The sequence below is a fragment of the Lygodium microphyllum genome, chromosome 25 (genome assembly GCF_053477565.2).
Source record: "Lygodium microphyllum isolate KBCC chromosome 25, Lygodium_microphyllum_v1.1.10, whole genome shotgun sequence".
NCBI classification, from domain to species: Eukaryota; Viridiplantae; Streptophyta; class Polypodiopsida; order Schizaeales; family Lygodiaceae; genus Lygodium; species Lygodium microphyllum.
The window spans coordinates 72,959,462-72,985,188 of NC_141159.1; the positions used below are offsets into that span (position 1 = coordinate 72,959,462).

The 25,727-nt window shown below is 42.4% G+C and overlaps 1 protein-coding gene and 1 pseudogene across 4 annotated transcripts in view; one reads left to right on the top strand and one right to left on the bottom strand.

The window, feature by feature from the left end:
• LOC148014382 (guanosine nucleotide diphosphate dissociation inhibitor 1-like) overlaps positions 1–6,192 on the bottom strand; it is a 46,471-nt gene extending 40,279 nt beyond the window's left edge. For 2 of the 4 annotated variants that reach the window (XM_087666184.1, XM_087666182.1), the window contains exons 1-2: positions 6,146–6,190; positions 5,927–6,036 (exon numbers count right to left, since the gene is read on the bottom strand). In XM_087666184.1, the coding sequence (XP_087522310.1) occupies positions 5,927–6,013 (87 nt within the window). In that variant the 5' untranslated portion in view covers positions 6,014–6,036; positions 6,146–6,190. Of the gene's footprint in view, positions 1–5,926 lie in introns of all 4 variants that reach the window. The other 2 variants (XM_087666185.1, XM_087666183.1) reach the window with 1 other exon arrangement.
• Positions 6,193–16,433: 10,241 nt separating this feature from the next.
• LOC148014383 (uncharacterized) lies at positions 16,434–17,476 on the top strand (annotated as a pseudogene).
• The last annotated feature ends 8,251 nt before the right edge of the window (positions 17,477–25,727 follow it).

Genomic DNA, 25,727 nt, shown 5'->3' on the forward strand with positions numbered 1-25,727 from the left:
CATTGTCAACGATCCACTCTCGAACCTGGGGGGCTGTCATCGCAGTATCAGAAGCCTTCAGGGTAGAGTCCTCAATGACTGCTAGATGAAGAAACGCAACTGATGAGGGTGCAGCCACCGCTCCAGAATCCTTCGTGTCCTTCTTGTTGGTGTTCTTCTTGTCTTTGTCAGGGCAATCCTTCTTCCAATGGCCGGTCTTTCCACAAATATGGCATGTGGATTCTTTGTCCTTGTCCTTCTTTGACTTGTTGTCCTCCTTTTTCTTTTGGTCCTTCCCCTTCTTCTGAGAGGCTTGACCTATCAAGGCTTCCGACTTGGAAGCACGCTGTCCCTTCAGTGTTCCTCTTGGTCCAAGACCATAGGAACCAGCTCTTCCCACCAAAGAGTAGACTCACGCCCCAAAGCAATAAGGGCGGAGTAAAAAGCACCGAATCGTGGCGGCAACTGGGACAAGAGTGTGATCGCCATGTCTTCGGAGGAAAAAAGGCTTCCCCGCATTCTGAACCTACATCTGAAGCTGTCTAAGCTTGTTGATGTGCTCCCGCAACGAAGAAGACTTGTTCACGGACAAGGTCCGCATCTGCACCTCCAAAGAAACCCGCTTCATAAGGGTCATCCGGTTATACATCTGATCAAGCTCCAGCCATATCTCCCAAGCCACCGTCAAGTACTCGATGTGGGCTATCACGGCTGTAGTACAAGACAGAAAAAGAAAAGAACGAATCCGGGCATTCAGTTTGTCCCAATGAGACTGTGCCTTGGCCAACTCCGCACGAGCATTGGAAGAGAGTTTGGACTCATCTCTCACCGAGGGCCGGTCGATCTCCTCCTATACAAGCTCCGCCAAATCGTAGGACTCAAGGATGGCCAACATCATCACACGCCAAATGTGGTAATTGTCGCTATCGAGCTTTGGATCTGCGGGAAGAGCCAGTAAGACAAGCACCTTCCGGTCCATGATCGTCTGGAACTCCAAGTCAATCTCTGTAGACATCTTCACCTGTAGTGCCTTCACAAACGCAAAAGCAACCCCCACTGACTGTGAAAATGCAGCCTGCTAGGGCTCTTTCTTCCGCGTCCCGAACCTTCTTCACCAGTCGGAGGCGATGAAAAAGTAAAACTTGCACTTGAAGGCTGAAAACTCAGTCTTCCTCCTCTTCAAACAGCAGTAAACAGCAGCAAATCCACCAACTGGACTCCTTTCCCGCGCGCCCACACTCACTTCAGCCCAAAGTCTGCTACAGTCTGCACAATCTCCAACCTGAAATCTGCAAACAGAGATGTAATCTGCACGAATCTCCAGCCTGAAACCTGCGATCAGAAATGAGAGAGACTGTGCCGAACATCGGCTATAAATAGCCAGGAAATATGCGCCCAGAATAGACAAGTCGGCTGCATTAAAAAATGCAGCCGACTAATACAGTACAGTCGTCCGACCAGTCCGACTGGTACGGCCAAGATCTAACAGACATCGCTAACAACCTTATACTCTAAAAACCTCTCAAATGGTTAAGAATTTGATGTAGCTATTAAAGACAAAATTATTCCTTGCAAAATTTCAAAGCCTTTGACGTGGACAAATTTCCATTTGAGCAACTTCCAAAAATAGTAACATCCTAAATTTTAGGAGTCACCAAATTTAGCTTCCAAAGAGCTTCATTATATAGGCTCATTGGTTCATGATTTGTTTCTTCGATCATGAGTATCCGGTTTCAATTTCTAAAATCACTCATTATATAGGCTTCTAGTCAATGAGACTGTTTGAGTGTAAAAGTCTGTCATCTCAACTTTTTGGTCAATCTGATCACCTGACTAAACTTTTAGTTTCTCTTGGACATCTCATCAATGACGACCCAAGTATAATTATAAGGCATTTTGGCCATTGGCTACTCTTAAATAGAAAAATGAACATTTAATGGTATCTTGAAACACTTAAATAATACAAATCGCCTTTAAAAGCACATGATCATCAAATCATTAAGTCAATATATCTTGATAACAATTGTTGTACAAAAGATTTGTTACAAGAATTGATTCCCAATGGCTGAAATCACATCACCAACCTCTCCTAGCTCTCTAACAACCTCCTCCCTCACAATGGTTACAATAGACTTTTACCAGTTCCCAAAAACGTTTTTTTCCACTTGCATGGGCAAGTTTTGCTAAGTGGAAGCCTTCAAATCCCATTTTTCAACATTATCCATCTTATTAAATTAATTTGAAAAATATTAATTCTAAAAATTAATTTAATAATTATTCTAATACTCAAAACTATCTATCTATCTATCTATCTATCTATCTAGCTAGCTAGCTAGCTAGAGAGTCAATACTTAAGTCTTCATCTAGAAATTATAGACGGGTATCGAGAGGCAGGCCTGACATTCGAGGGAGGCCAGGTAGTCGAGAGAGGTGTGAAAGGCGGGAGGCATGTCAGGCAAGTAAGAGAGGTGGGAGAGGCAAGAGCGGGCTAGCTAGCGCAAGGCGAGACAAGAGTCACGACTGGTGAGCCTCGACAATATTCACAAGGCGAGAGTTGGGCCATGGGAGCCAGCTAGCGCAAGGCGGGACATGACATGATCGACGATTTTTTTATTTAAAAAATTGCCCCACTATTGGAACGGTCTATCCAAACAGGGAATGGCCAAGGAACGGCCCGAAATGGATGAGAACAAGACAAGGACGTTTCCCCCATGTTTCCTAGGCTCAGATCTCCCGAAACGCGTTAATCCGTTCCTAAGTGCTGGAACGAGCATTTCCTGTTTCTATGCCCTGGGTGCCACCTAGTACTTGTCAAGTATAACTTGTTACAACTTTTACATTTGGCACTAACTGATACCTCAGAGTCTTGCGTCCCACACTACAGAATAATTAAACTTGCACCTCACATGTTCAAGTGATATTAGCACATTCGATTAACTTCTAATCAAATGCTAAGCAAAGCAATAAAATTTCACGTCCTCGTAATAAAAGAAAGCACAAGCACCTACATAGATGGTGCCATAGTAGTTAGGCAAGATCTCTCAATATCTCTAAGAGTAAAAACACGAAGAAAGAGGGATGAAAATGGAGCCCAATCATAGTCTAAAGCACACTCCAATTATCAATTTTCGATTCTTTTTTGGATCTTCAATCTCTTTGGTCTTTACAACAAGCTTAATCTTCTCAATCGCAATGGATCTTCATGACAATCATCTCTATCTCGACGTTCATACTATCAATCTTCACGACCACGATCATTGCTTCTTTGGTCTTCATGGTCGTCGTCAATTTGATAATCCACCTCGTCTAGCCAATCATACTCATTAGCCATTGTCCTTGAATAAAACCTACAAAAAATCCAAAGAACACATGAAAACTACTGCATTTAGGATTATGGTAGCTGCGAAAAGGTAACAAGTCCACTAAAAAGACCGAAAAAAGCTGGCAACCAATTATATAAGACTCATCAAGGCCGCAGCTATCAAAAGTATAACCGAAATCCTTGCATTTTGATGTCACCCTAATGATAGAAGGGTATAAACATAGCGAATCTAGTTGCAAATGAGCATTTCGATATAATCTCCTCTTCAGCCAAGGGCTGCTCCCATTCCTCTCATTTGGCAATGATACTGTGTGAGAGGGTGCAAAGAAAGAGAATCACAAACATAGAGAGACAAGATGGGCGCAAAGAAAGAAAAACAATAATGCACTCATCTGAAAACAAATGTTAAAGACAAGGCTAGCCTGATTAACCCCTATGCATAGCTGGTATGCATCCATGAGGGCCTTGGAACTGACACACAAAGCAACCTAGAAACGGAGAGAGTAAAGGTGATTGATAACATGTATGCGGGGGGCTGATGAAATAGCTGAGAATCGGAAAACTAGCCAACCAACTATCAAGGTAGGCAACAATGTTGGCCAACCTATCAGCTGGCCATAAATGCTAGGCAATCAGCTGACTCAATTGCCACCCAACCGACCACAAATTAGAATGCACTCATCTAAAGACTGGCCTAATCAACCCCTATACATAGCAGGTATGCATCTTGACCTTGGAATTGACACACAAATAACAAGCAACAACCTAGAAATGAAGAGAGTGAAGGTGATTGATAACATGTGTGCAGGCTGATGAGGGCGACAGCTATAAATAGCTGAGAATAGAAAACTAGCCAACCAACTGTCAAGGAAGGCAACAATGTTGGCCAACCTATCAACTAGCCACAAATGCTAGGCAACCAGCTAGCTCAATTGCCACCCAACCAACCACAAATTAGAATAACAATGCACTTAGTCATAGAGGTGCAAACATAGCTAATGAACAAAGTTGGAAGAGAAATGCAAATGCACGGAAAACTATTAGAGCTCCTCCATCTCAATCATACTCTAATTGAGCTCACAACCAAGAGATGACCAACATGAGTACAATAAATGCTAACATGTTTTACATTTATACGCAATAGACTTAAGTGTCATGTTTTCTTCCACTTTCCCAACAATCTCCTTGTATGCATGAGTGTTCAGCATACATCCACTTGAGCCTCTCTATAGTCTAGAGATGCCTGCTACATGGGCAGCAAATTACAATCTATACATAGGGTAGGGATAGCCGAGCATATTAGGTTGATCAATGACCCTTGTACAGAGAACCCAAAAAATATTGGGTCAAGCAGCCTTGCCATAGGGGATCATTTAAATACTACAAAGTGGCCTACCATGATACCCTAACCCAATGAAAATCTAATGGCCTTGCAACTAGAGATACCAAGGGGCTCTCCCAAAAATTCCAAAACACATGGGACTAAGTTGAAAGGAAAGCATCATTGCTATAGAAGTCACTACTACCTCCATAGTCTTCCCATCTTGAAAATCTTCTTGTCCTTTGTCTCTCACTATTGCAAAAAGAGCACTTGTATTGTTCCCTCTTCTCTAACAGTCTCATTCATGGAAGAATCTCCACCGCCCTTAAACTTGTCCTTATCCTTATTAGTATCCTCCTAACCTTTGCTAGTGTTATCCTTCACCTATTTCACCCTCTCCTCACAATTGAGAGCATCTATGCCTCTAGATCCACTACGTTGATTCATTACAAGCTATCCCAGTCTTGGAGATTATGTCATCATTATCAGAGCAATTTGGTGAGGCAGATAAAGATGTAAGCATAACACAATTACAATGCCAATGGCCACATGTGATGACCTTAACATTGATCGAGCTCTGTACGAGCACATCGAAAGATCATGCATGACCAACTCTTGTATCATGATGGGTCAAGAAAATCCTTCCTTCGAGATCACCTATCTCGTTACTATTCACTGAATATGTGTAGTTAACTAGTTGATTTCATCAACACCCTAGACCGCTTTATGCATGAAGTATGCAATTTATATCAACTTTCAATAAGGGAATGAACAATCTAGTTTTATAACATAATTGGCGATTGTCTTTAGTAAAAGGCATATGTTGAAACCTCTCAATATTAGGATCCTCTAGCTAAAGAATCTGTATTCTGGTTAAAGGGATCATAAGCCAATAGGGTTACTGAATAAAAGCGATCCAGATAATTTACACAAATGATGGGAGGGGATAGATCTTCCTACCGTAGACTGCAGTAGAGGTCATATGTTAAAGATGTGCAACTGATAGGGGGACCACTTCCTAATCTCATATGTTAAAGACATTAAACTGATAGGGGGACCTCTTCCTAATCTCAGTTTGCTCATGTACCAAGTCACTCGAAGGAACTCGATAACACCTAGCTCACTAGCATTTTGCAGATTGTTAATATGGTAAAACAAACAAGATCTTTGAAAGACCTCTCTCTCTCTCTCTCTCTCTCTCTCTCTCTCTCTCTCTCTCTGTGTGTGTGTGTGTGTGTGTGTTCTGGCTATGCTACTGCACGATAGATGTTGTTAGATGTATCAGCACTGGAAAGGAATATCACCTTGAGACCATCGACAGAGAGGAGGCCACTAAGGATGCACTCCTTAAGGCCAGTGCCCAGCACGATGACATCGTATTCTTCGTCCATGGAAGCTGCTCAGAACCGAAGATCTGCAGGCCGGAACGCAAGCTATGAAAGAATACGTAAAAGCTCCAAACTCTGAAAGAACGATGAAAATGAGAATAATACGAATCAGCAGGCCATGAAATAGTGACTTAAAATTAGAAACATGGGAGCTCCTCTATTGCTCGCTCGCATGTTTCTTCATTAATGCCGCTTACCCTTTCTCAATAAGTACTCGTAAATAAAAAGAGGGTGCACAAGAAGACAAAACAAACAAAACAATGAGAGAGAGAGAGAGAGAGAGAAAATTTGATGGGATCAAAGACCCAATGGGAGATAGTGCACTCACGATAGGCTAGGACGAAGATATTTAAGCTGGCCAAAGGAAAACCCTAGAACTCGTACCTATGTAGCGATGGCGTGACCCCTCGCCGCGTATCACGTGCTCTTGCCCTCACAATGAGTGCGGGATGTTCTCCACCCCCTTTCCTTTTCATGCTTCCCCCTCCCAGCCTGTCAACTCATGGGAGCCATCTCATCCTCTCCCTCATAGGAACTCTCTTAACCTACCTAATATTCTTGCTGCCTTTAGTCACTTAGCTGAAGTTTCACACACAGCGATTGACCCCATCCTCATGCAAGTTCTCCCTCCGGAATGCATTGAAAAGCTCCACCTCGCCCTCCTAGCCAAGAATCCCCACCCCTAGCAGAACCTCCTCCCTCCCCTCTCCTCTCCTTCCCATGGCGTCCCCCTCGCATGAGTTTTTCCCCCACTTCCAGCACTAGAATTGGATTCGATCCCTACTAGAGTCTCTCCCGAAGGAGGCTCAACAAGCTCCCCCTAGGGGATCCCCGGTCAACATGGCTCTAGCAATGTTGGTCAAGGCACAAAAGAATCTAAATCAGGTAAGCTCTTCGTACTTCTTCCTGCTTCTCAAATCCACAAAGTTGAGAGAGATCTCAAATCCTGAGCCTTGGTGGGTCTTCTTGCCGGTCCACGTCCCCCTATTGACCTACTATGCCATTGGATTAGGCAACAATGGCACCCTAGGGGAGTGGTGCTGGAATCCATTCAGTCTCTCCCCAAGAACCACTTCCTCTTCATCTTCAAAGACCTTGCGATGGCTTTCGATGTCCTGAGTGCTGGCAAGTGGGTTATTCGAAATTCCCCGCTCTACTTGTTCAAATGGAACAAATCCTTTAACTCAAAAGTCTCTACATCCCGTAACTACCCTATATGGGTGGAGTTCCCCAACTTGCCATTTCACTTCTATCAATACATAGGGGTCATAGCAAAACTAGGGAAAGTTCTGGGAGGGAGACCCCGTAGGGACTTCTATAACCCAACTTGGAACCCCCAAGTGCTATGGAAATGGACATCTCCAACTCGAACTCTCTCCCACCTTCTATGGATATCTTCATTGACAACGGTGAGACCTTAGATCAACCTCTTGAGTACAAATACCTCCCTCCAGCTTGCTTCCTTTGTGGAAGGTTGGGTCATTTTGTCAAAGGGTGTCCGAGTCGGAACCCCCCTCCTCCCCAGTAGTCATCAACTCCCCCTCCTCCCTAGTCCACCAGCAACAATCAGTACCACTACCTGTAGAACCCAATCACCCTACAACTAGGAACACGTAACAGGCCCAGCAATCCAAGGAGAATCCCCCCAAGAAAAATGACCCTAAGCCAGGCTTTGTCTTACCCCAGGCTAATTCCTTCTCCATCCTAACCAAAATTGCAAACTTTGTCGACTCCAACTCCGAGGATGATGGGGATTGTGTCTTGCCCACACAAGCGAGAGAAGCCCCCTCCACTTCTACCATTGAACAACAAGTCAATGCTCTAGATCAGGATATGACCGTAGTCACTAACAAGGAAATCCAACCTGCTAAGCCAGCAGCTCAGCCCCCCCTCTACTATTGGGCCTTCCCCTATGGAGGTATCAAAGGACAACAAGCACCGCCATGCTAATGTAGCCCAAACCCCCACCCCCAGGTCCTCGGGATCATGGAAAAAAGATAAAAGGGTTGCCAAATGAGAATTTTCTCTTGGAATATAAAGGGGCTCTTTGACCCCCTCAAAGCTAAGAAGATAACAAGTTGGCTTGCTCTCAATCACTTTGACATTATTGCTCTCCAGGAAGTTAAGGTAGCAGGTCTTGACCTGCTAGTAGCCCTCAACAAGGTTTCAAAGGAACATAGCTAGGTGATAAACTCCCACCCACAAGGCTCAGGTGAGTGTGCTCTCGATTTACCCTCCCAGATGAAGGACATTCTTCCCTCGGCCAGATGTGGCCATAACTGGTGCTCTGTTTCACTTCCCCCCCACCTATGAGCTATAGGCTAATTGTGGTTTATGCAGGGGGCTTTGTGGCAGACAGAACCTTGAACTTTCTTCCATCCTAGGCTCTTATATTATCCTGGGTGACTTCAACATGGTCAAATCCCTTGAAGACCATTTTCATCAGAAAGGTTCCACCATTAGAGGAGCTGAAAAGAATGCCTAGGACACCCTCAAAGCCTCTTCCAACATCTGCGACATGGGCACTAAAGGAGAGTTCACTTCACAGAACTACAGCAAAGGCAATCTTGATAGAAAAGTTAGGCTTGACAGATGCTATGTGGACATATCCATAGCCAAAGCTTTCTCTTGAATCAAGGTCAAGCCTAGATATACCTCTTGCATCTCAGATCATTATCCCCTTGCTGTCACCATAGATAACAAAGCTAACAAGGTAAGAAATCACTGGTTTCACACAAATCCCACACTCTCCAAGCTCCCATTTGTCCAAGAACCTATCCCGCTAGCCGCCTCCGCCTAGCCGCCTGTGTATTATTACACTGACAGTACCTACCACTGCACACTGCAAGTGGCGGGCGCCAGTCATAGTCACTTATTCTTTATTCTTTTATGACAGATTGAATAAAGGAAGGCTTGGCCACACATTGTGGTTGTTGGAGTTCCCACTTTGAGTTTCACTCTCTCTCTCTCTTACTCTTGCTCTCCATCCGCCATAACTCTCACCGCCAAGCTTCTTCCTCTTGGGTTCCACTTCCCTTTCAATTGGTATCAGAGCAAAGGCATTGAAGCTTGCTCAGCATTCTCTTCAGCCTAGATTTGAAGAGCTTCAACCCAGCTTCAATGGCAGGCATGGCACCTTCATTTGCAGGTATGTTTTAATCTCCTGTCTCCTCCTCGAACTTTCGAACTTTCATTGGCTTCTTCTAGGGCTGCATTATAGCCCCCTCAACATTGCCAAGTGCCCCTAAACACTGTTGAAGACCCCCCAACCCCTAGGAACATCCAACGCAAATTGCAGTGCATTTTTAGGGGGCTGGGCTAACTTGCTCCTGGCATTTCCCTGCTCTTCCTCGACTTCATGGCACTCTTGGCAACCTTCCCAATCATTGTTGGACTCCTCGGCATTCGTACTTTGCTCCCAATGATCGATTCGAGTGCTTCCCCCTTCAGCCCTTACTGTATACACTGTCCCAGGACTGTCAAAACAGAGCAACACTTGACATTTACTGTTTGATGCTTCTTGGGATTGCCCATTTGATGCTTGGTGATGCCCGGATGTTATGGGATGCTATGTCTATGCTTTGGGACTAATTTGGAGCAGATTTGGATACCGTTTGAGCTTCATTTAACAGTAAATATGCTGTTGTAATACAATGGGTTGAAGCTCATTTACTTAGTGTATGCATTGGTTCTTGGATACAGGGTGCTTACTGTTGGAGGTTTGAATGATCATACCGATACATTTGGAGACTGTCAAATGCTTCTTTTTGGTTCCGGAATGCTTTTGACTTGAAATAGGCTCTACCTTGGTCGTCATTCATTGGCATTTGGCTTCAATTGGCATGCTTTGGACCGGTTTATGCCTATTGTCACTACTTAACATTTAGGCTTCTTACATTTATGCTTTGGTCAGATATGGATGCCACTTGGTTTGCCATGCTTGACAGTTACTTGGAGCTTCATCTTCAGATGTATTTGAGCATTTTGGATCTACTGGGCATTACATTTGGTGGTCAGTTACATGCTCTTTGAATGCTTTCAGACTTATGCTTTACGAGTCTGAGATAGCTTGGGATTTATGCTCCGGATGTTCCCTACTGGGATTTGGCATGTCTAATGCTATGTATTCGATGTATTAGAGCGTTGCTTGCTCTCTTTGCATCTGACTTCACTTCTAGTGGGAACCTCTTGGTATATTCGGATATACACATAGTCTTATTTACACTTGAGCTTGAGCTTGTGGGACAGTTACATGCATTTTCTCTCTTGAGAGCTTTATGTCTGCAATTAGTCTGTAATGGGCTGATTTGATACACCTATTGGGGCAAGCACCTATCTCTATCACAGGTTTGTCAGTTTTGTATGCATCTTGGATGGTTATGCATTGAGCTTCTTGCTCTATCAATTGTGCTTGTGCTTGATCTCTTCTCTTACCCCGAGTCCCATTACATGCATGACTTCTAGACCTACAAGATGTCTCTTGCCTGACAGGCTATTGGTTTGACAGTTCTTGGTACCTTCTTGTCCCTGGATACTCATTATTGAATGTATCTTGCTACTTGGCAATTGTAGTGACATATGTATCAGTGATTGCTTCATTTTGGGACAGTTTTACATATTGCTATCATTTATTACAGCAAGCTGAAATCTGCAGATTTTGAGCACTCCTATGAGGGTAATGCTTACTATTTGATGTTATCTTAGTCATATTTGGTGCACACATTCTTCTCTTGGTGATATCCACTCTTTTAGCCAGTTTTAGCAGTGGTTTTAGTGCATTTTTTGCTAATTACAGCAACATGCAATTTTGTTTTTTTGCATTGATTTGGGATAGTATGGTTGGTCATCTGAAAGACACAACTCTCTTTAACATTGCCAAGTTGGATGGTACCAACTATGGGTATTGGAAGTCCCAGATATGGCAAATTTTGGTGTAGAAATTGCAGATTAAACCCTTGCGTTTCAAGGGTGCTAAACCCGAGGATATGGATGATGATGTTTGGATGGAAGTTGATGAGCTATGCAAGTCTACCATTATCTTATCACTCTTAGAAGAGGTCCATCATAATGTTGTTGAAGATGAGAATCAGAGTGCATGGGATTTATGGGAGAAGATTTAGGAGCTTTATGCGCAGCAAAGTCCTGTGTCACAGATGTATTGGCTGAAGCAGTTAGTGGACCTTCGCATGAAGGAGGGGACATCCCTATCATCTCATTTCAGCCAGCTTCATGCTATCATGAAGAGTTTTTTATCATGGGGTATTGAGTTCAAAGACAACTTGCACCCGTTGTTTCTGCTTGGCACCTTGCCTAAATCATGGGATGTCTTCCGTAACTGCCATATGCACGAATAAGCTTGATGGGCGAAAAATCAAAGATGTTGAGAGTGTTTTATTGACTGAGGAAATCAACAGGAGAAACAATGATGCTTCCTGCTCTTCACATGCATTGACTGTTAGAGGTGGCAGACATGGTAGGCATAATAATAATCATAAGGGCACAGACTCTCAGAAGTCCAGGTCCAAGTTACATGGTCACAGTAAGTCCTGTGGATGGAAGTTTGATCTTACCTGTCATTATTGTGGGAAAGCATGACATATTAGGCCGCAGGGCCATAAAATGCGCGATAATAAGCGCATGGAAAAGGGAAAAGAGAAAGTGCATGAAAAGTCTTATGAGCGCAGTATTGTACTTGTAAAGTCCAGTGTGAAGATAGAAGAGATTAATGTCATGCAAGCCATTGATTTAGATGATGATTACAACTTGTAGCTTCTTCCTGCGATGTCTTACAGGCTTCTGAGATACGTTCTTTGTATGCGCAGTGCTGGCTCTTGGATTCGGGTGCATCCTTTCATGTGACACCCTATAGAGATTGGTTTCATACCTATCATACCATCTCTAGTTCTGTGCATTTTGGTGATGACAGGTCTCTTGACATTGTGGGCATTCGAGATGCTAGGCTACAGTTTCCTTCTGGCAGTTCTTTTGTTTTGCATGATGTACGCTATGCACCTGCGTTGACTCGCAGCCTTATGTCAGCTGGACAACTTGATGATGCATGGTATTTTGTGTCTTTTGGAGACTCTACATGGAAGATTACTCGTGGCAAGCTTGTGCTTGCAAGAGGTGCCAAGTCTAGCAGCCTCTATCCCTTACTTGTATCTGGAGCTACATTGGATCATGTTTTGTCCGTGGGTTCTATTCCCCATGTATCCCTTTGGCATGCTCATTTGGGGCATATGTCCCTTAAAGGAATGAAAATACTCCGTGCTTTGCAGTATCTTCCACCTTCTGACTCTTCGCATTTTGATTCTTATGATCATTGTTTGTATGGCATGTAGACTAGAAATACCCATAAAAAGTCTAGTAAGAAATGCATGGATGAGCCCTTGGCTCTTGTGCACTCAGATGTATGTGGGTCCATGCCCTGTCAGTCACTCGGTGGGGCAAAGTACTCTGTTACTTTCATAGATAATTACTCACGTAAGATTTGGGCTTATCCCATAAAGAGAAATTCCGATGTCTTAGACACATTTTAGTGTTGGCTTGCATTGACAGAGAACTAGTCTAGGAAAAGGCTAAAATGCCTAAGGTCAAATAATGGGGTGAGTATGTATCACGTGCTTTTGAGAAATTTTGTGATGAGCGGGGTATTAAGCGTCAGTTGACCGTCCCTTACACACCTCTCCATAATGGTATGGTTAAACGCATGAATAGGACCATTCAGGAAAGGTTCCGTAGCATGCTTATCCAGGCTGGCTTACCGTAGCACTTTTGGGCTAAGGCAGTTACTACTGCAGTGCATCTCATTAACTGGTCGCCTAGCAATGGCATTGACTTTCAAGTTGCAGAGGAGGTATGGGCAGGCAAGCCCCCCTCTTACGATCATTTGCGTGTCTTTGGATGTGAGGCATTCTACCATGTGCCCAAGGACAAATGCAATAAGCTGGATCCTAAAATTGTCAAATGCATTTTCATTGGCTATGGAGATGCAGGAGAGATGGGTTATTGTCTATGGGATTCGTAGGCATGGAAAGTGATCCGCAGCTATGATATCATCTTTCATGAGGACAAAATACATATGCAGCCTGAGAAAGTGGTTGAGGTACGTAGAGTTATCATTCAGGAGGAGCCACCTGCTCCCGTTCAACCCGCTCCACGGCCACCTAGACATCGTGCAGCATCACACGATGCTCATGGCCCAAATGTTAGCCATGCTAATGTTAGATAGGATGTCGGTTAGGCAACATAGCTTGTGTTGAGGCGCTCTACTAGAGATAGACGACCTCCTAACTATTTTGTACCCTCTATGGATTATGTATTGGTTATAGATGCACGAGAGCCTTTCACTTATAATGAGGCTATGCACAAGGGTGATTGTCACTCTTGGGAGAGGGCTATGTAGTCTGAGCTTGACTCATTGCATAAGAATCAGACTTGAGATTTGGTTTCCTTGCCTTAGGGTAAGAAGGCTTTGTCGTGCAAGTGGGTATACAAGTTGAAAAGTATCCTTGGACACCCCAAGCTGGCATATAAGGCTCGATTGGTTGCTAAGGGTTTTAAGCAGGAGCATGGTGTTGACTTTGATGAAGTCTTTTCTTCTATGGTCAAGATGACCACCCTATGCTTAGTCTTGGCCTTGGTTGCATAGCTTGACCTGGACTTGTACCAGATGGATGTCAAGACAACTTTTTTACATGGGGACTTGCATGATGAGATTTACATGAAGTGGCCTAAGGGCTTTGCAGACCCTGGCAGGGAGCACCTAACATGCAAGCTAAAGAAGAGTCTATGTGGCTTGAAGCAGGGACCTAGGGAATGGTACCATAAGTTTGATGCATTCATGCAGTCATAGGTCTACAGCCACAGTGCTATGGATCCGTGCTTGTACACGAAGAAAGCTCGTGACGGTTCTTTACTGATTTTGGTACTCTATGTGGATGACATGCTTTTAACAGGGACAACTCATGAGGAGCTAGATGCTCTTAAGGCTCAGCTCAAGAAGAGCTTTGAGATGAAAGATCTAGGATAGGCCTCTCATATACTTGGTATGCACTTTACGCGTGATCGATCTCAGGGACTACTGTATCTGTCACAAAGGGAGTACATTCATAAAGTCCTCGAGCGCTTCTGCATGCAGGATGTTAAGCCTATTTGTTGTCCATTACCTTCTCATGTGAAGGTTTCATAGGCTGATTGTCCGTAGACCGATGAGCAAAGGGCCAAGATGGCCAAGATTCCCTATGCATCAACTCTGGGGAGTCTTATATGCCATGATAGCCACCCATCCAGATATAGCTTTTGTAGTTGGGGTTGTGGCACGTTATATGGCTACACATGGCAAGAAACATTGGGATGACGTGAAGGGTATCATGAGGTACCTGAAGGGCACAACAGATATGTGTATTTGCTATGGCAGCCAGGATACAGGAGTCGTGGGGTACACTGACTCTAATTATGTAAGACATGCAGATAGTTCGAAGTCCACTTCTGACTATGTGTTCACTTATATTGGAGGGCTATCTCTTGGATGTCCAGGGCACAAAAGTGTATGGCGCTTTCTACTAGGGAGGTCGAGTATATTGCAGCCATAGAGGCTTACAAGGAGGATATTTGGTTAGGCCGTTTGATTGCAGCCATAGAGGCTTGCAAGGAGGCTATCTGGTTAGGCCGTTTGATTACGGACCTTGGTATGACAAATGCTATACCTACATTGCATTCGGATTCTATGAGTGTCATTCAGTTGGCCAAGAATCCGGTCTTCCATGTGAAGACGAAACATATTGAGGTGAGGTATCACTTCATTCGCGAGGTTGTTGAGGATAGGTCTGTTGACCTTGTCAAGATTCCGACTGAGCAGAATCCTGCAGACTTGCTCATGAAGAGCCTCACTATAGAGCTCTTTGCCTTCCTCCAGGAGATTGATGGGCGTTGGATGAGATGATGTCTTTTTCCTCATCCTGTTGTATACGTGTACATGTTGTACTGTCTTTTATTTTTTCTCTCTCAGTGGGGTAGATTTGCCTTTAAGTGGGAGGTTGTTGGGGGTAAAGGTGCTTCCTCCTAGCTGCCCATGTATTATTACACTGACAGTACACACCACTGCACACTATAGGTGCCAGGCGCCCACCACAGTCACTTATTATTTATTCTTTTAGTGATAATTTGAATAAAGGAATGCCCGACCACACATTGTGGTTGTTGGAGTTCCCACTTTGAGTTTCACTCTCTCTCTCTTGCTCTTGCTCTCCATCCGCCATAGCTCTTACCACCAAGCTTCTTCCTCCTGGGTTCCACTTCCCTTTCAACTCTTTCATTTTTTTAAAGCAATGTTGGGCGGGGAAGGTGGACAGACCTTGCAAGGAGATGTTCAAATCGCTCATGAGGAAAAATTAGAAGGACTCCATCCCATTCTTTAAGGCCTCCCCGCCCATCACTTCTGAGGATCAAAATCTTGAGCATGCTAGACACTTCTATGCAAACTTGTTTATCCCAAAGGAGAAGCTCTCATTGGAAGCAGCTAAATCCAGAATAGAAGTCCTTGCAACCAGATATAAGGTCATAGGCCAACAGGAAGCTAAGTTAGCTGACTCTTCTCTATCAATACACCTGACATTTATCTTGCCATTGACTCCCTAAAGAAAAAAAAAACCCTGGCTTAGATGGTCTTCCAGCTATGTTTTTCCAAGTCTTTGAGGACATCATCTCCCCATTATGCTAGTAGTGTGGGAAGAGTCCTTGGTTCACAAGGCCCTTCCCTATGCCATAAACACAAGAGTTATCAAGCTTGTCCACAAAAAAAGAGTCAATGAGGAACTATCTAACTAGAGGCCTCTAACAATGATGACAACTGCCTATAAAGTGTTTGCTAAAGCAATAGCCAACAGGGTATGTAATTCTCTTATGAGATGGATCTCAGTTAAGCGAAAGGGCTTCATTAAAGGCCAAAAAATCATTGAAGTTGTGATTACACTATGGGAAGGATTTGAACATACCATTGAATTTGGGCAAGATTTCATCTTTCTAAAAATAGACTTTGATAAAGCCTATGATAGGCTTGAATGGTCTTTCATTCTTAGGAGCCTAGAAGCCATGGGGTTTGGACCCTACATTATCATGTGTGTGAAGACACTGTTTGGCAATGCACGAGCTAGGCTCTCCCTTAATGGGAAGTTTTGCCGGGGACCCATTCAACTTGGAAAGATCAGTTAGACAGGGCTATCCTATTGCCCCCATTGTGTTTGTTGTGGCAGTTGATGGCTTGAACTGTCTAGTCAAGGACAAGATGGCTCAGGGTTTGATCAAAGGGATCACTCTCCCCAACTTAGATAGGCAACAATGCTTATCTCAATTTGCAGATGACACTAATGCCATGCTAGCCAACAATGAAGCGTCAACAAAAGAATTTTGGAAAGCCTTGCAGACATTCTATCTGGCTTCTGGTTCCAAGATTAACCACAGCAAAACAGGGGTATTGTCCTCTACTCCTATCCCAGACTGGCTGTTGCAAGCATGTTGCAGTGTCATCGAGGAAGGCCAAATCTTCGAGCTACTTGGCATCCTGATGGGATTCGTAGCTTCTCCAAAAGCCAGGTGGAGTTGGGTGTGTAATAACTTTAGATCTAAGGTCAATAGATGGATTGGCTTCCAACACTCTCTAGTAGTTAGAGTTCTGGTCATCAACCACTTCCTCAATGCCTACGTCCTCTTCTTCTTCTACTGTTGGAGACCGGCTAACTCTCACCTAACAGAGATTTCAAAGATATGTCATAACTTCCTTTGGGCTGGGGATCCCTTCATCAAGAAAGCATCCAAAGTCAGTTGGGAAGTCTTTTGTCTTCCCAAGAACAAAGGAGGCATAGGTGTCAAAGTTCTAAGGGCCACAATTGACAAGATGGCCTGTAAACTCATTGCTCATGCCCTCAGTTCTCCCCAATAAGAATGGGCCCTTCTTTTGTTTAGAAATCTCCCTCGGTTTAAATTAAGTAAGGCCAAAGGGTGGGCCAACCTCCCATGGACAACTATCTTCTTTGCAAAGAAGAAGTCACCGCCAAAGGATCTATCCTCCTAAGATCCATATGGCAAGCCTGGGAACATGAATCATGCTGCCCTGAGAATTAATGGCGAATCCAAGCATAGGTTCTTAGTCCCCTCAAGCGACTCTATCTGGTGGCCAATAATCTCAGCACCTTAGAGACCCCTCATGCAAGTCAGAACAAGGCCCTCATTTTACATAATAAAGGGCTAAGCTCCTAGAACCAATTATGGGACCCCCTTACCCATAGCTGGATCTTTGACCTCGAATTATCCATCAAGTTCAAAATGAATCAGTGGGACCTCCTTGTCATCAGAGAAAGATGTTTCTCTTTCCCCCAAGAGCTCTTGTGCACCTTGCACACTCACCCTCCTATCCCCCCTTTGCAAGCTTTTTGCTGGGAAGGCCGGTTCAAAATATCCAACCCATAGAGTCTCCTCTCTGAGCTATCACCCCCCTTGAGTGTCACTTTGAACAAAAGATGGAAAGTTAATCTCACGACCAAACAATGGTCTTTTAAATTTGACTCGCTTTGGTCTTAGTCCATTGAACCCAAAAAATCTGTTCTAATGTGGCTCATCCTTCACAAAGCTATCTAGACTAGCAAGAAACTTTCCCTAGCTAACCTAGGATCATGAATATGCTGTAAATGCAACTAGTCCTTGGAGGACATATGCCACCTTTTTTGGGCATGCCCAACCAATAAGCAGATCCTTACCCCACTTAATAAAGTGCTCAAAGTCCCTCCCACTTGGAAGCAATTGCTACTAGGGGATTATGTAGGAGTGTTGTCGATTGTTTGGAACAAAGTGAGGGGTGAACTCCTCTAGATTATGTGGAGAAAGAGGAACTTCATGCTATACGAGGGACCTTACCAAACACCTTGTGTGAGAATGTTCTTTGCTTATGTTAATTTGTAGGTTTTGGAGATTGCCAAGGACCAGATTACCATCTACCAAACAAGAAACATGTGTTGAAGGATGTTGACCATCTCTATTGATTGGCTAAAGTGGGATGCTCCTCTGCACTCTTGAAGGACAAAAGGCTCACCAGAGATGAATGGAAGGCTAAAATTGACATTGAGATCCACCACCTCGAGTCTCAAATTGAAGATGGTCAAATTTTTCTAGAGGAAGTGCAAGCAGAAATTGATGTCCTTGCTGGTCGAAATCTGTGATCCTTTTCCAAGCTATGAAGGCAGTGTTGCCCCCAACACCTTTTTTATGTCAATGCTAGTGTTTATGATGACCATGTATATGATGTATCGAAGCCAAGATGGCTCTCGGGTTTGCCCCCCGTGGCCCTCTCTGATGTAACTTTTGTCTCCTCTTTAATATAATTTCACCACACTTATGGTTTTTTTTTTTAAGAAGACCAAACAATCCATATAATGTAAGAGCATTAAAGGGTAGATCTTATATGTAAGAATTCAACATAGACCTTACATCGAGAAGCATTTTAACAGTAGACCTAACTTGTAATAATAACTAGGCACTCCATGATTAGGCTGCGCAAAGTGTGACACCAAGTCTTCTTGCCACATCAATGAAAGAGAATTAACAACTTTGCCTACATTAGGGCATTTACCAAGTGAATTTCCAATTTGATTGATCTTACTGGCTTTCTCTATCTCTTTAAGATAGTGTATTGATATGAAACACGTAGCATCAAACTCATGTTTTCAACCTCAAAGGGAGTGATGCATAATTGCAACTCTAATAGGCTAGTAATGCTATGAGATGGGTCACACAACATCTAATCATCATGTTAGGAATGATAATAGCTCAAACCACCCATTTGTCGATGTGTTTGTAGACTACCAAATCACAAAGGGGCTATTGAAAGATCTCGTGGAAATCTACACCGTACAACATGGCCAAGTATGATATTGTAGTCACTATAGATGGTTCGAATTTCCTGCAATTAATGAACCCTTCAACACAACTTTTTGTGAAAGAGGAAAGACATGCATATATCCCAAAAGCTAGTAAGGATATGTAAGCCCTTACCTCTAGCAGCTCACATCAAAACAAGAAATGCATGCACATGTGGCATCTTTTGATTCTGTACAAATTGAGTCTACAATGGTGGGGCAAGAAGAAGAATAAGAGGAGGGACCATGGAGAGAGAGTTAAAAATAAATGTCCCTATAGGTTCTAAAGGCATGTCACATGGCATGCCTCCAAAATCTACCATGTGGTATACCTTTAAAATCTCCTATTAGCATATACTAGGTGCTCTATGCCTAGACCACGGAAAGCATGGCACCATGTTGGTGCAAAGCAATGGCATTGTCGTGGCAATGTGAAAAACTCTAGACTACATCGTCATTCAACTTTCTTATTGATATAGAGAGTCAATGCCATATTAGTCATTAGTGTTAGTGTCCATAGTGTGGATGGTTCAAAAATACTAGATTTTTGAACACGTTTAGCCTATTTTTGATATTTTGGATATTATTTCTTGTAAATATCCAAAAGATGTAGACAACTTTTAGAATAGGATGACAGGTAAAAAAAGCAAGTGGCTTTCAGCCATTTTTGGAGGATTTTATGCAAAAAGAAGGATTGGCAAAATCACGCGACCCACGAGCGCAGTTTACAGGCAGCAAACAACACTTCAAATTGGGAGAAGAAGGAGTGTTCTGGGAGAATTCTAACTATGTTTCTTGGTATTTTACCCCCTTTTCGGAGTCAACGGGAGCATCAATTTTAGTGGTTTGGGCGGTAGAGAAGAAGCTATATTTTGATGCATGTTTTCGGTCTACAAGGGATTTATCTTCTCAGGATGGAGAAATACATTGATAGGCTTTACCTCTATGAGTATTCTTCTACATCTTCTATTTCTTCAAATCCCTTCTCTTTCATCAATTGCTCTCCCTGAATCTCCCTTCACCCTACTGTATCTTACCCCCGTGGTAGACTTTTGATCCCAAAGGCTCCAACAGTGGTGAACTTGACGTGAAAGTCGGTAGTAGGTATTTAAAGATGGGGGATTCTGCAGGTTCAAGTGTAGTGGTGATGCTTTACAACAGATGATTACTTTGTTGCAACAACAACAACAACAATTGTTGTTACAGCAACAAATCAAAACTCGGCAGGAAGTAGAAAGAATTGATTTCTTAGCTATGAATGCATTGCAAGCAATGGGACATGAATTGAAGCAGTTTAAGGGTCAAAATGTTTCAACCTTCATCCGGTTGTATGAAGAAAAGATGTTGTTTCATGGGGTACCATAGTATGCATAGAGTCGGTATTTCTCCCATTTGGCCATGCATGCATTGAAAGATCGGATTGATGAGTTACATAGAAGAGATGTTGATCGGTCAGCTTTTAAGAAAGCTTTGAGAGAAGAGTTTTTCTTGGAAGATGTAGGATTGGCAATTAAAAAGACATTTACAAATTGGATTGAAAAGCCCAATAAAGGGTTGGCTGCTACATCTTTGCTCCATGAATTTAAAAGTTGGTATGCACAGTTGGATGCCGATGAGTAGCAATCATTGGAGAGTCAGAAAATTGATTTGTTTTTTAAGGCTACAAATCATGTCTAGCAGGAGAAGCTAACTGATAGTTTAGGAGATACCTCTTCTGAAATGGGGCTGAAATTATATTGGGCTAATGTAACTGAGGTAGTGCATATGTTGGTAAAGAGAGAGTAGATGAAATTAAGATGGGGTGTAGGCACCACACCTGCCAGCTCTTAGAAGAGGGCTAAAATTGTAGCCAAGGTGCCTGTGGCTATGGCAGAACAACCAGCTATACTTATTGGTTCTCTCTTAAAGGTGATGTTGTGGATGAATTAATCAAAGGCGTGCATGATTTGAGGCTGAATTTGACAGAAATCTATGCAAAGGTCAAAAATTTGGACGTTAAGGTAGAAGAGAAGGGTCGGGCAACAGCCCAAAGACCATACAAAGAAGGATACAAGAGGAGATGCATTTGGTGTGATAGTTTACGACATGAAAAGCTAGACTGTACAACCTACCGTGAAGCGAAAGCAAAAAGGTTAGTCTCGTGGAAAGATGGCAAAATATATGCAACATAAATTGATCTTCCAATAGAGCTAAATTTTGGAAATGGTGGCATGCAGAAGAGGTTGAAAGAGATGGCATCAATGACAGCATTTGTTGCCATAGATGCAACCACATATGGGTTGAGAAGTTGAGAATCGAAAGGACTGACGAAGCTCGTAAAGAAGGCATGGTTGAAGCAAAATCTCGTGTTTGGATACATGCATTAGATTGCATGGAAAAAGGCAAAACAACAAAGTCTAAATTGGCTAATGCAAGTCAAAGTATATGAGGGAGAACATGATGGAGTGCATCAATGGATTCATTTTTAGTCTATGCTTGTTTGGCTAAGGGTCATAATCAAGATGCTCTTGTGGAAGAAAAGAGAAGAAGAGACGAGGACACTACTGGTCCTTCCTCTTCAGGCCCATCTAAACACATAACACGAAGTAAAACGGAACAGTGTGGAGGATGCATCTCAAGAGAAGAAACAAGAGGGAAAGAAAAGGGGCAAGCAACCCGGTTACAAGCTACAATCTGATCTTGAGACTACTACAAACCTTAAATAGGTCTTAGAAGATTGCATACTTGGCAGTAGAGTGGAATTCACACTTGGGGAAGTTCTTGGAATCGTGAAGCGTGAATTTAACGATGCAATCATTGATATGCTGAAACGAAAAAGACAGTTTGATGGTAAAGTTTTGCAAGCATTGATGTAGGTTGACAAAGACTTAGAGAAACAACTTCAGAGGGAATATGATGATGCATGTAATGCTGATTTGGAGCAGGCTGATGTTGAAAATGGGTTAAATGGGAGTGTAGATAGCAAGTTTGAGGCTAAAATTGGTCTTATGGTTAGTAATAAGCATAGAGAGAAGGCTATATATAATGGGGATGTCCATCAACAAGTTCATGAAGAAGAAGATGCTTGTTTTATTCCAAGCAGTCATTATTCGGGAATGCATTGGATTCATGCTACAATAGAGATAATTGTTAAAGTGGGAGAAAGAGAGACACCTTGCATAGCTCTCTTGGATCATGGTTCAAAAATCAATGTTATGGTGCGGAACTTGTATAAGAATGGAGGTTGGCCGATTGATGTAGATCCGAGATGGCGCATGTGGGCAGACAACAATTCATCAGGGAATCTTTATGCGGCTTGTTTGAATGTACCCGTGAGACTATTGGAGATGTTAGGATGAATATCTTTTTTTTGTGAAGGATTCATGTAGCATATGATGATTCTGGGGCAGCCCTATATTTTTGAGTCAAGGTGGAAACAAAAGCCTTGGATGATGGTTCTTCATATGCTCAGGTTAGAAGTAAAGATAATACAAAGGTGGTACAATTTCTTACTATTTGTGTGAATCATCCCCACAATCAGGATAGGTTGCAAGATAATCCCATGCCACCTAATGCATGAGAGTTTAAGCGTTTTTAGACAGCACTACTATATGTGGAGGCTATGGCATTGTGTCTCTAGGAAGATAATTATACCTCCAAGAAAATGGGAAATTGTGTTTGTGTTTGGATTGTAGGAATGGATAGCATGTAGCCTTGGCACTTTTAAGAATATTTTAGTCATGTGCAAGGTTGAAAAGAAATATGTAGGATGGGCTAAAAAAGAGCTAAAGATATATGATTTGATGGCTGCAAATGAAGGTATTTCAGGGTTGGCTAATGTTGATACAGTGGCTGAAATTTCTATAACAATTAATGTTGAAAATAGGACAGAAAAAGAGGTTATTTATGTTGACACTTTAGAGATGTATGAAGTCATTTAAGATTTTGCTGAGCATAAATGTTATGGGTTGTAATATGGCCTGCAAAATAGGGCTGAAGCAAGGGTGGATACAAAGTATAAAACAATTGCAAAGAAGGTTAAGCCTATGGCTTTGCCTTTACCGCTTGAAAGTGATGGGTTGGTTTAAAAAGTGACTCAGTATCCTAGTTTATGGGATCCACATGGAGTAGGACATAAATTTACAACTGAAACTTTACAAGAGCTGAAAATTGGTGATATAAGCTTTCTTTTGTGTGCTGCAAAAAGAGCTTGTTTCTTGTAAATGTTGTCAAGGCATGGAAAAGTCTTTGCGTTTCAGTTGATGAAATTGGTTGTGTTGATCCGACCATAGTTGCACCTATGGTGACCTTTACAATACCTCATGTGCCATACAATTTAAATCCTATTGCAATACCTCGGGAATATTTGCCTAAGTTGCTGGAGCTTTTGAATGAGAAGATCAGAATGCAGATTTTGGCACCCTCTTCAGCTCCATATTCAAATTGGTGGTTTACTATTCCAAAGAAGAATGGTTCTTTAAGGTTTATACAGGATTTACAACAAGTTAATAAACTCACCATAAGGAATGTTGGATTAGGGCCAATAGTGGATGAATTTGCAGAAGCATTTGCAAGCAAGGCAATTTACTCTATGGGAGATTTATATTCAGGATATGATCAGTTCTAGCTTGCATTGGAAAGCCAGGATATCACTACCATGAAGACACCGCTTGGATTGGTTAGGATGTGTATGGTTCCACAAGGAGCAACCAATTTAGTGGCTCATATGATGAATGCTATGCATAAAGTTTTGAGGGAGTATATTCCTGTCAATTGACTTACCCTTTCTGGATGATGTGCCATCAAAGGATGTGATATCTATGAGAAGAGTGAAAAGTTGAATGAGCATGGATGTAGAAGATTTGTGGCTAATCATATTGCTGATTGTGACAATATTTTGAGCCGTTGTGAAGAAGTGCATTTGACTCTGCTAGGAGAAAAGTCAGTTTTTGGAGTGGAGGAAGCATTAGTTGTTGGGCACATGTGTGGGCCATATGGGAGAAAGCCTCGCCACAGTAAAGATTGACGACATAAGCAATACGCAAGAGACATGTTCAAATGTATCCAAGGTGAGAAGATTTTTGGGTGCATGTGTCTTTTACTTGATATGGATTCTGCATTTTTCTCATGTGGATGAAAGTTTATATCAGCTCTTGAGAAAAGGGCAAAAGTTTTGGTGGGGTAAACAGTATACGAAAGCGATTTAGAAGTTAAAGAGCTTATTGATTTCAACCCCAACACTAAAGAGAATTGGTTTGGGTCAAGATGATGCTGATGGGAATATGTATGCCATTTGGTTTGGAACAAAGGTCCTCAATGGACAGCAATGGTGGTATTCTCAAGTCAAAAGAGAGCTTTGGGGTGTAGTGACAACCCTTAAGTGTGATAGGGAGCATTTTATGGGAGCTCATGTAGTGGTAGAGACTAATTGTCTACCTCTATTGGGTATGATAGTAAATTGCTCAACTCCTGATATTGCCATGTTACGGTGGATCAGGATGATGCTAATGGGAATATGTATACTATTCTGTTTGGAGCAAAGGTCCTCAATGAACATCAATGGCGGTATTCTCAAGTCAAAAGAGAGCTTTGGGATGTAGTGATAGCCCTTAAGTGTGATAGGGAGTAATTTATGGGACTCATGTAGTGGTAGAGACTGATTGTCTACCTCTATTGGGCATGATAGTAAATTGCTCAACTCCTGATATTGCCATGTTACGGTGGATTGCATATATAAAGTCACTTAACCCTGATTTTCACCATGTTGCACATAGAGAAAACCCCATGGTTGACATGCTTTCACAAGCAAGGTTTGAAGATGAAGAGGACGATGTGATAGGTGCTAAAAACAACTTTATGACAGTAAGGAATGAGTATGTAGCTGCTATTACTACAAGTACAATTGTTGTAATAGGGATTTCAATAGTAAGAAAAGAACTTACAGCCATGAAAAGAGATGGGCAGTAGAGAGAAAGCATCATCAGTGTTATGCTTTAGTAAGAACACAATTTTTGGAAGAGTTGTATGAGGTTGATTGGTTGAAAATAGGCCAATACCTCAGCCGCATGACAAAGAAGACTGAGTGGTCTAAAGCTAAATTCAAAAGGATTAAAAGAAAAGCTTATGGGTTTTTCTTAAAAGACAGATATTTATGGAAGCATGCAAAGAAAAAGAGAGGAGCTCTAGTATGTGTATTGGGAGATAGGGCTTCTCAACAACAGGTGATACAGGAGTTTTATGAAAGTTTATGGGCTAGACATAGAGGAGTTTGGGGCACATTTGCAAAGACCAAAGAGAAGTATTGGGTGGAAGAACATGTATAAAGTTGTGGAGCATTATGTGGAATCATGCAGTGATGACTGTCATATGTATTCCATGGTAAAGCATAGAGATAGGTTGCAATCGATCTATCCATTGTCTATGCATTACAAATGGGTAGTTGATTTGGTTACCATGCCTACAGGTTTACAAAATATGAGATATATTGTGCTTGCACAAGAAGACTTGACAAATCAAGTGGAAGGTCGAGCTCTTAGTACAAAGACTACTCAAGCAGTTTGCAGGTTCTTATTGGAAGAAGTCTTTTGCAAGTATGGTTGTGTTAGTAAAGTGATTGCAGATAAAGGAGAATCGGATGCGGATGAGGCTCATGACTTCTTTTCACGATTGGGTATCAAGCTTGGCTTTAACTTCAACCTACAATCCTGAAGCAAGTGGTAAAAGTGAAAGAGCTCATTAGCCTATCATTAAGGCATTAGCAAAGTCATGCAAGGGCAGTATGAAAGAGTGGCCAAGAATGTTACCCTTTGCTTTATGGGCTAATAGGACCA